This window comes from Daucus carota, chromosome 8 (genome assembly GCF_001625215.2).
Source record: "Daucus carota subsp. sativus chromosome 8, DH1 v3.0, whole genome shotgun sequence".
Taxonomy (NCBI): domain Eukaryota; kingdom Viridiplantae; phylum Streptophyta; class Magnoliopsida; order Apiales; family Apiaceae; genus Daucus; species Daucus carota.
The window spans coordinates 25,816,225-25,826,599 of record NC_030388.2 but is presented as its reverse complement, the minus strand read 5'-3'; the positions used below and the strand labels follow the sequence as shown (position 1 = coordinate 25,826,599).

General features: G+C 36.4%; 2 protein-coding genes across 4 annotated transcripts; both read right to left on the bottom strand.

Annotated features, from left to right (window-relative positions):
* Positions 1-2,519: 2,519 nt before the first annotated feature.
* Positions 2,520-7,194, bottom strand: LOC108211374 (probable prolyl 4-hydroxylase 9). Of its 3 annotated transcripts, none has more exons than XR_010286604.1 (8): positions 6,852-7,194; positions 6,610-6,723; positions 5,869-6,026; positions 5,496-5,598; positions 4,143-4,238; positions 3,490-3,555; positions 3,131-3,398; positions 2,520-3,036 (listed from the first exon to the last, which is right to left on the bottom strand). XR_010286604.1 is itself a non-coding variant. In XM_017382960.2 (8 exons), exons 1-8 carry the CDS (start codon positions 6,990-6,992, stop codon positions 2,941-2,943), a joined length of 891 nt encoding a protein of 296 aa, XP_017238449.1. In that variant the 5' UTR covers positions 6,993-7,193; the 3' UTR covers positions 2,539-2,940. The 3 variants fall into 3 exon arrangements, 2 of the variants coding, with proteins under 2 accessions (XP_017238457.1, XP_017238449.1); XM_017382960.2 differs by having other exon boundaries at positions 2,539-3,036; positions 3,282-3,398; positions 6,852-7,193; XM_017382968.2 differs by lacking the exon at positions 4,143-4,238 and having other exon boundaries at positions 2,537-3,036; positions 3,282-3,398; positions 6,852-7,193.
* A 1,292-nt stretch (positions 7,195-8,486) lies between these two features.
* LOC108210173 (geranylgeranyl pyrophosphate synthase, chloroplastic) lies at positions 8,487-9,817 on the bottom strand. Its single transcript, XM_017381454.2, has one exon. The coding sequence runs from the start codon at positions 9,710-9,712 to the stop codon at positions 8,615-8,617; it is 1,098 nt and encodes a 365-aa protein (XP_017236943.1). The 5' UTR covers positions 9,713-9,817; the 3' UTR covers positions 8,487-8,614.
* Positions 9,818-10,375: the final 558 nt, after the last annotated feature.

The following is a 10,375-nucleotide window of genomic DNA, read 5'->3' as shown; positions in this document are numbered from 1 at the left end:
GCGGAGGGGGGCTTGGTGGCGCCTCGCTTGGAAACACAGGAGGTGCAGAAGCAGGACTTGGCCGGTGATTCCCGGGTGATGGTTTCTTCTTTGAAGTTTCTGGATGTTGAGGACTAAACGGAACTGGTATTTTATAAAACAACATTTCGTATCCTGGTGGAGGCTTGAAAATTGGCGGTCCAGACTCTGTTGATACTGGCGTGTACTTCGATTGGGGCTTATGATTTGGATAGCGGAGAGCCAGGGACGGAGCAGTGAGAACCACGGCTCCTAAAACGAGTAGTAGGTGCAAGTAGTATACAGACATGTGGTGCAGTTTGGTTTCGGATGGTGTATGATCATATAGAGAAGACGGGTTCTTATAAGAGTTTTTTTTTTTTCTCAAGGCCAAGAATACAGGATTCACAATAATTCCGCTTTCGGACCTGGAGGTTGTGGAAATCACAGGCGCAAAACTGTCAGTATTAGTTGACATTTGACATTGATAAACAGGATGTGGTTGTCTTGAAGTTGATTGAAGCTGGAACATTGGACTTCAGAAGCACTGGGCCAAGTTTATTGATTTCGTTAAAACTTAAATCATGTAATATGATAAAGTAGTTTTCTGCAACTAGAATAGCACACACTGATGAATCAAAATACAATTATTCAGAAGAGATTAATCTAGTTCCCTGTATTCCTTCCCCGAGGCTGTCCAACATAGGCCTCGCGAGTAGGAGGTGGAGGGTTGTTAGCAGGAGACGGGGGGTCTTCAGGACGTGCTGGTGGCAGTAGTGGCTTGTTGAAAGACACAGGGCGTGAGGAGGCAGGACTTGGCCTGTGGCTCCCGGCTGATGCTTTCTTTGATGTTTCTGGATGTCGTAAAATGACCAGGATCGGTGGTTTATGGAACAGCTGTTTGTCTTCTGGTGAAGGCTTGGGAGGTGGTATTGGCTTGTACTCTGACACTGACACGGGACTGTGATTTGGATACCGAAGAGCAGAGGGGAAATTAGTGACCGCTGATCCGAAAATGAGTAGCAGGCTCAAGTAGATAAATGACATTTTGGCGTTATGGGATGTTGTGTTACAATCGATCATGTATTTATTCACAAGATGGGTTGATATTCACGAGATTTTAGTCAAAATCAGTCTACGTGCTCTAACTTGTATAAACGCGGCACGTTTTACATATTTATATACAAGATTGGGTCAGCTCATTGTAATTTGTAAGCATGGTTGGTTTAAATTGAATTTTCATTTTGGTCATAGGTGGGGAGCGAATATTTTAACTTTTCTGTGAATTTAAAATGATAGATTTGTCTTTATAGTTGACATTGCTGAACAGAACGAGCCGACTTGATCTGGTTGTAATCCATTGAGAAAGTTTTAAACTTTAAATTGATACGGAATCGAGGAACCCTTATAGATACGGTTTTTCTAGTATGTGATCATGCGCACATGCTAAGCGTAGATTTTTAGAAGTTTGAGAAATTTTGATTGGCTCTCATATTTTAATAATAGTGGACTCTCTGCAAATATAACAACCACACCAATCAAAATCTCCCAAACATATCAAATTCCGCGCTTAGCATGTGCCCATGGGCATTAGTGAAGGTTCGAGATAGATGTCGGAATTATTATGAAGAATAAAAAGGAGGTAAGACTGAAAAGCAATTGATGAGATTGCAAAATGGATTGATTGATGATAATGGCAAGGACATTGTAATCGTTTCTGAGCCACATTTTGTGAAGAGAACTTGGCAGTTGGCATCAGAAATGACAGGATACTAGATGGTTATTCATACCATGATCTTCTTTTCTAAGCTAAATCTAAAATTTAAACAGGTACTCAATAGTCAAAAATGAGTTTCTGGTAAGTTGTCACTGACATGAATAGCTGTTACGCTTCCTAATATATGCATTTCCCTGCAGGAAACCCGTTGGCGATAGAGAGGCTGTTTGGTGGGGCTTGTAGCTCCCGACTTTGAATCATTTCCGACTTTAAACTTGAAAATTGTCTATTTCCGTATCAGACAATGGTGAGTGAAAGAATAAGTATAGATTTTCTATGACAAAGATTGTTGTGAAAACAGTGAAAAAATGGAATGGAGCATTCCTCGTCAAAAACATGTGAATTAGATTTATAGTTCAAAATATGATAAAATGAAATGATGAAAGGAATGAAAGTTATACACATTTTCTCTACTTACTTTCAAAACAAATAGAGTACAAATTCATTCTATTCTCTTGTCATTTCATTTTATACAAGCTAACACAACCTAAATAGTTTGATATTTGTGTTCAAAAAGTAAATTAACGTAACACGGGATAACAGAGATAATTTGAGTGTAAATCCCATGAGACTTATTTTTAAGATAGCTGGCAATTCTCAAGTAAACTAGTGCAATGTCTGACTTGCTATATGGGGTCGGAAGTTGACAATTTTTTTTAGTGAATTAAGCATGAATCATGAGTCATGTCTGGTTCGTGTATATTACTCCAAATTCAACTTGTTGCTTATTTTCATTGTTTCACATGAATCCTGGTTAAGGAACTCATCATTGATGATTTGTTGCCTACAGTATTTCATTTCAAGCCTCTTTTCTTTAGTTTATAGGCTTATGTTTAGGACAAGATTTGTAGTTCTCTCAAGAATACAGATTACACTTTCTGATTAAAGTGCCAGCAAGTTCTCGAGTTAGCAGCAATGGCTTATGGCAATTCGAGAGTATAAATGAACCGAGTTGGTAGCAACTAAACCTGGACCTCAGTTTGTTACATTTACTAACCAAGCCCCGCTTTGAATATGAAAATTTGATCGGTTAGTAACCTGGACCTCCTTTACCAACCAAGTCCGGTGGTCAGTTTTATTCTATTTTCTTGTCGCGAAGTGGGATGCAGAAAGTATATGACAAGAGGATCAATGCTAGGTAAAATTCAGAACTTTAGGGCAGGACCTCACCCTCCTTTAGGTACCCACAGTTGATTCCTGAGCCACTTTGTTGCCACCCATTTTTGCCCTCTAATTACAGGGCAGCTCCCGTGAAGTGATGCCTGCAGTGTAATTACTCCGATAATTAAAACCAAGAAAATGTCACAATGAGCTAGCATTAATCAAGAAACTGATCATTGCATTGTGTGCACACACATATTTCACAATGAGCATTAGTACTTCACTATACTTGTGAGTAGATATGTAGCAGTGCAGCATCTTCAGCCTATGGCATGAGATCCCAGGAAGCTAATATTGCATATTTCCATTGCCGCTCTGAATAGGTAATTTTGGAAAAAAAACTTACCTTATCAATTGTCCCATTTGGGTACAAAGAATAAAATAGAAGCCCGTCGCCTTTTCTTGGTTTTACTTTTAAGCCAGCACACGCATCAGGATCGTAATTGTCATAATTTAATCCATTCTGCAAAGTAAAGCGATAGTTTCATCAGAAAGAGAGGAAAAAAAGGGAAAACATAAAAACAAAATATAGAAAACTTTAGTTGTGAGATAACCTCATACGGGAACATAGTCTCTCCACCTTCTTCAACATCGGATAAATACAACAAAAAAGAAGCAACCTGTGGAATTACGCACCACAAGTGAGTTTAAAATTGTGGAATAAAACTTGCTAATTGATACTGATAAGCAATGAGTACATAAACCTGTTTGCTTGGTATGTTTTCAGACAGCATGAAATTTTTTATCAGATGCAGATCAAGAACTACGGATAAGCGTAAAATTCATTGTTTACCTTGATATTTACTGGGGACAAGATCATTATTAGTTCTAGTAAGACTACAATCAAGCATAGTTTGAAGATGTAACACGGATTTATGTACCCGGTTTAAAAAGGACTTACTGAAAGCATTCCACTAAACTGGTTTAAATATAATTAGTGACTCCTTCAAGGTGCAAAAATTGATTATACAAGCTAAACCAAAATCAATGGCCGACTAGAGTAGTAAAATGGTTACTCAGCCAGAAAAACCACTCGATACTCATAAACGAAATGGGAAGGAAATAAACAGAATACTCATAAAAACAATACCCACTACAGGTTTCAGAATGCTGCTTTCATGTGCATGAAAGAAATGCACATGTCATACACTATACTGTTAGTATCTGAAGAGGATGAACACTGACTGAAGTATTGGTTCATTTATACCCTCTGGCTCTTCACTTGTCCATATATGTTAGGGTTGAATGCATCGTAATGTGGCCTGTATTTCTGTCCAATCTCATACCGTAAGATGTTAAACGCCTGAAACGTAACTGCTGAGCTTAGATGTTCTCATGTTCCAATAAAACACAAAGGGGTCAGCCTTCCCTTGAACCAATAAGCATAATGATATAATTTAATGATGATTTAGTAATGAACCATAAAGTAGAAGATAAGCTGGCTGTAAAAAACCTACTTAACAGTAAATCAATATTAGCTATCATATAGCCAGTAAATCAATATTAGCTATCATATGTAATTAAGTAATAAAGTAGAAGATAAGCTGGCTGTAAAAAACCTACTTAACAGGATACTTAACTCTGCTTTGATTTTCTAAAAAGACACTTTACGAGCAAGAAATAAATTAATTTAAACTAAAGACTTCTACACTATAATATGTAATTTTGTGATTGGCTCTCCCATTAGATGTAGATTTTATTACTTGCATAGTCTGTAGAATTTCTGCAAGCTGAGGGTCTAGGGGGAAGCGAAGTGCTAAGAACCAAGAGATTGATATTAACTAGGGATAATATCTAAATATTTATCACAACAAGGTTGGGAAATCAGATGTGGTAGGTTTTGATTTTCGGTGGTCACCTTCCCAATAAGCGTGTCAATCCTTTCCCTGGAGCTATTTTATATGTATTTTGCTGCGCCGTCGCTTGCTTGAATCTATCAGTTTGGTACAGATTTTAATATATTTAGTCATTCTCCTCTATCGGCATGTGCTACAAGTATGGTACTCAGTACAGCACGACAGCAGCACTCTGTGCTCTAAAGCATGTTGCTCAAATATGCAGTTATATTTATTGCATGTAGTTCAAGATAAAACTTAATACTAAAACATATACATGTAAATAAATGAATATAACAATGCCGAAACATGACAATTTAATTTTATAGTTTTTGATACTATGCTCTGTAAGTTTTGTGAATTCGAATATTGGTACTGTGCTGTGTTTATTACAGAGCACTATATATGTTCTAATGATGTCTACTGAAACACCTAGCATGATAAATTGAACTACTGAACTGTCTGGATACACCAATAGTAACAAGTACTTTGCCACATTGAGAACAGCAGCTGGTAACTCTAGTTTTATAAGGTACCATTGATTTACATGGTGAAGAAGACTACCTGGTTTCTGTGGTTTGGCGAGACACCATTAATTTACAAAAAAATTACATTAGCAGGAAACTAATCTACATAACTAAAGGTACATTAACTAACTGACCAAATTGTTTTCACTAAACAGGATAGCACAGATTGGAAAAGTAGCTAAAGTTGGACTTGCATACCTCACCATGAGTGCGAGGGATCATTGTGGCGCTTGATATTTTATCTTCAATGATGTCCAAGGTTCCACTTTTGTCTTCAGATGCCTTTATAAATGTCCCGGAGCTAATATAAACAGAGATGCGATCACATTAAGGTTGTAAATTTTCCATATGGTAGTGTTATTCTTAGTCACATGCTAAAATAACTAAATTCATATATAATTGATTTTTTGATAGAATTTTACATGACTAAGGTTTCCTCCAATCTGATGCACAAGGTACTCAAATTGTAGATCAAGAAATAGAATAGACTTGAGAAGATACTGCATGCCAACTGCCAAGTATGTGCATATGTCTCCACATTAGTTGGAGCACAACATAATATTATATGTACCTTGTGCGAATTCCTTTAAGATTTTCTGCTTTTTCTCCCTTGCGTAAAGCCAAGGTTGAAGGTTCAAGACTTGCCTTTGCTATCTTAATTATGCTTTCACACTGTTCAGGCGTTGCAAAACCAGGGAAGTATAACGCACGAGGTTTCCAACTTAGAACCTACACAAGTACAAGGCCGCAAGCAAATATGTTCAAAAGAGAACGAGCATTAACCTAAAACATAAAGAATCCAAACTATGATAACATTACCTACCTAAAATATTGAATTATGTCAGTAGAAATCACATGAAAAACAATAAATTTGCCACACAAGAAGTCTTGGAAGCAACATAAGAACATACAAGACATAGGTTATCCATATCCTGTCTGGCCTATTCACATTAAGACTGACAGATAATATGTGAATCGATGATAAAGTTGGCATTTTCAATCCCCTTCCCAGAAAGCATTCTACTTAAAAAATAAGTAATGACCATATATCATATATACTAGCATAACGTTACCTCGCCTCCATCTTATTGCCGTCACAGAAATGTACATACTTTTTTTGTGTGGCTAATTATGTAAAAATTTATTGAATGAAATACTATATATCCTTATTATCAACATCTCTATAGCGCACACAAAGAGATTATATTGCTCAATTAATATGGGCCGACACTAAGTTACACAGGAGTCTTTACTCCAATTCGACATATACCAGTTACAAAGGAAATTGGAGAACGGTATTAAAATCGAAGACCTGAAAGGGAATATGAGTTAACGAATCTTCTCCCGTCTCACCATGCGACAATGGATGAAACTCTCTGTTCTCCTCCTGCACTTTTAATTTTGGGTGTAATCCAGTTGATACCTCCTGCGAAATATTAAAAATCAAATTACGTGCAAAAAGTCAAAGCGACTATTATTTTGCATGTTTTTCTGATCAACTCGTCTCAGATTTTCATTTGAATATCTCAAAGACAAAAGATTCGGAGAAGCTACCTGACGAGAGAGAAGCTTCGAAGCGAAAAGACCGCAAATGAAGAAGAAAAAGCAAAGGAAGAAAGTGGGAGGCACCCGTAAGCTCCGCCGTCCCGCACTTCTTCCTTTAAAATTCATTTTCCTGGAATGTAATATTTCCATATTTCTTGGACATTACTTTTGATTTTGAAAAGTTCAGACAAAACAGACGGAACACGATTTATTGATCAACACTGCAGGTGAGTCTGAGTGGAAGCTCACTGGATTCATTTCCCGTACGTTGGGGACATTACTTTTGTCAGGTTTTGGCACTTTAGAGAGATGCTATCTGCCATGTTTTTCTCCTCAGATTCGATTATTAGGCGGAGGGGAATGTTGAGAGTAATTAATTTTGGTCAACTAAAAAAATTCATCTCAAATAAGACTATATTAATTTTAATTATTATTATTAATTTTTTTTTTGTAAATTAAAATTTTGATTGCATACTTTTTTGAAAAAGAATATTTCAAAAATAATATTTTTAACTATCGGATCAAAACACTTTAAAGTGTGTGCCAAAAATTCAAATATCCTCCGGGTATTGTTAATGAAATTAATTATAATGATTGGTTGTTGTTAATGGAATAAATGTGGTGATAAAAAATTTCGATGAGGGTGATTAGAATCAGTAATGTTTCATGATGGTGTAGGATAGAGTAGAGTTTTTGACTTGAGATCTGGCTGAGATTATCTTTGGATCAGGATCTGCTTACTCAGAAAATCTCTCTCACGAGTGTTGTGGCTTAATCCCTCCGTCCTAAATTATACGAGCTCGTTGACTTCGGACACATAATTTAAGATTCATTAATCGCATAGCTACACTTTTTATTTTTAAAATTTTATTTTTCAAATAAAAATTAAAATATGAAATTTTCATTTACAAAAGAAAAACTAAAAAAACATGTTTCGGAACTAAACGGTCAATACACCTTAAGTTACGTGCTCAATGTCAACTAGCTCATCTAATTTACGTCCGGTAGGGTTACACAGTTACACTAATATGTTGGACTCCATAGTGCATCTCTAGGTGATGTTGCGGCCAGTTTGTTTTCAAAGATCAAATACTTATTTTTTGATGAAAAGAGCAGCAAGTATCTTCTTTGACAATCAACTAACATCTTCCTTTGAGCATCAGTTGAAGATGAACAATGAACTGAAGCAATATTACATCTTCCCCTTTTATTGCTTTAATATTTGTTCGTCACTTGTAATTCATTGGTTTTTTCCATCTAAACTCATCTGTTAACTAGTTAACTCATCTGTTTCACACCTTTATTGGATTCCAGCTAGCAATACTTTCTAAATTGTGATCTGCAATCAGGGTTTCACTAAATTTCCTGCTATGATTGTGCTTTGACAAATTACTTTTTCAATAGATATGCATCGACTTTCTGTTTCTTTCTGCTTGACTCCAGCTCAACAATTTATGCACTACATTAGGAATGGTGTCTTTTTTGTTGCTCTCTTGTAAACTATAAAGTCCAAGCTTAATTGGTTGTTTATACTTTAAGTCTGATTAAGGTAGTTTGAAGCTTGGTCATGAACAATTTCGCGTAGTTAACTGCTATAGATATCAGAATACTAAATTATTCATGAAAATTAACCAACTACTCACCTGGAAGAAAAAACATAAGTGCTGATTATTCATGAAAAATTAACCAACTAGTTCTGGAAATATATCAGCATTTTCTTCTTAAACATGCTAGAGCAACAGAATTAAGCAGTTCTGATTTTTAAACACATTTCAGTTATCTCGATTTGCAATGTAATTAGCCATAGCAATCAAAGGCGCAGTCTTATCTGAATTAAATCCAGCAAGCTGATCTATAGCTTCCCTTTTCAACTCATCAGAAAACTCTCTTGATTTCTCAATCCCAATAAGTTTAGGATACGTCGTCTTATCGGCCACCAAATCTTTCCCAGCCGTTTTTCCTAATTCTTTGGAAGACTTTGTGACATCAAGAATATCATCAACTACTTGAAACAACAATCCAATGCACCTAGCATACTTTCTCACTTTCTCAACTTCCTCATCATTTGCACCTCCCAAAATTGCCCCCATCACAACCGAACCTTCCAGTAATGCTGCAGTTTTGCTCCGATGAATAAACTCCAAATCTTCTAATCCGAGATTAGGATCACCTTCAGAACATACATCCACAATCTGTCCTGCAACCAACCCTTCTGCGCCTATTGCCTTAGCCAGCTCAACGATCACTCTAACCACCTGATCCGACGAGACTCCTCTGGTCTCAGTAGCTACAAGGTGGAAAGCCAGGGCTAACATCGCGTCTCCAGCAAGAACAGCAACGCTTTCACCATAGACTTTGTGGTTAGTAGGCTTGCCTCGACGCAGATCATCATTGTCCATAAAAGGGAGATCGTCGTGCATGAGGGACATCGTGTGGATCATCTCCACAGCACAAGCGGAGGGCATGGCCACGGCCTCGTGCCCTCCAAAAAGCTCGCAGGCTGCAATACTAAGAAGAGGACGGACACGCTTGCCCCCTGCAAGGAGGGAGTAACGCATTGACTCGTGTATTTTGACAGGCTCTTGGAGTGAGACTGAAGCGTCTAGGGCTTTGTTGACAGAAATGGCCTTTTCGAGCATGTATGACTTGAAATCAAATGTGGAGGGTGTGGGCGATGAATCCATGACTATTTTAGTTGTTTGTACGGAAGATATGGACAGAGATGAATATGGGATGACATTTTGTGGTGGCTTTGATTTCAAGAAATTAGGGTTTGAGTTGAGGCCATGGAAAACAAGTTTGTTAGGTGATTTCTGCTTAAGATGGGAGCTACAAAAATGGGTTATGCTTAGATTCATAACACTTGCCATTCCAAAGTAAGGATTTGTTCTGGGTATAGAGAATTTTTCTGTTGCAGCTTAGTGAAGGTTCGTACAGATATAGAGATGTACTAAACAAGAAGGGAAATGTCAAAAAAAATTATTCATTCGGTCTGAGTCATTTGTTTACATACACAGTCTTATTTAATTTTATACGTTGGCATGCATTTTAATATTTTTTATAAAATATGATTTTATAATTTCTTTTTAAGATTTTTTTTTGACTATCAAATTTTTATTCAGAAAAAGAATATTTTTAAAAAAAGTTATAAAATTATACTTTAGAAAAGTATTAAAGTGTCTGCTTACAATTCGGGGGGACGGAGTATATGGAGGTTAAAAAATATAAAAAGAAGGTTAAAAAATATATATAAAAAAAAAGACAAGACAGTGGAGTAAAAATAGTGTGAAAATGGAAAAAAAATGATAAAAAATGGTGAGAATTTTTGATAAGTTTTGAAATGTATGAAATTGAATAAGAAAAAAAAAGTGCGAAAAATTGGTTGGAACAAAGAGCAGTTCTTTTTTGTGTCTTAAGAGTTTACTCCTAAGATATAGTTAAATATTTTTGCGAAAAATATATTTCTACAATCTAAATTCTAGTAAAAAAGATCGCGAATACTTTTTTTCAACATATGAGTGCTTTGGATAAAT

Bases quoted from the DNA above. Each gene is read 5' to 3' on its own strand.
- LOC108211374 (XM_017382960.2), bottom strand. From the start codon at position 6,992: ATGGAAATATTACATTCCAGGAAAATGAATTTTAAAGGAAGAAGTGCG. The intron at 6,724-6,851 runs GTAGCTTCTCCG...AATATTTCGCAG, and splicing joins CGAAGCTTCTCTCTCGTCAG to GAGGTATCAACTGGATTACA. The intron at 6,027-6,609 runs GTCTTCGATTTT...GTACTTGTGTAG, and splicing joins TAACTCATATTCCCTTTCAG to GTTCTAAGTTGGAAACCTCG.
- LOC108210173 (XM_017381454.2), bottom strand. From the start codon at position 9,712: ATGGCAAGTGTTATGAATCTAAGCATAACCCATTTTTGTAGCTCCCAT.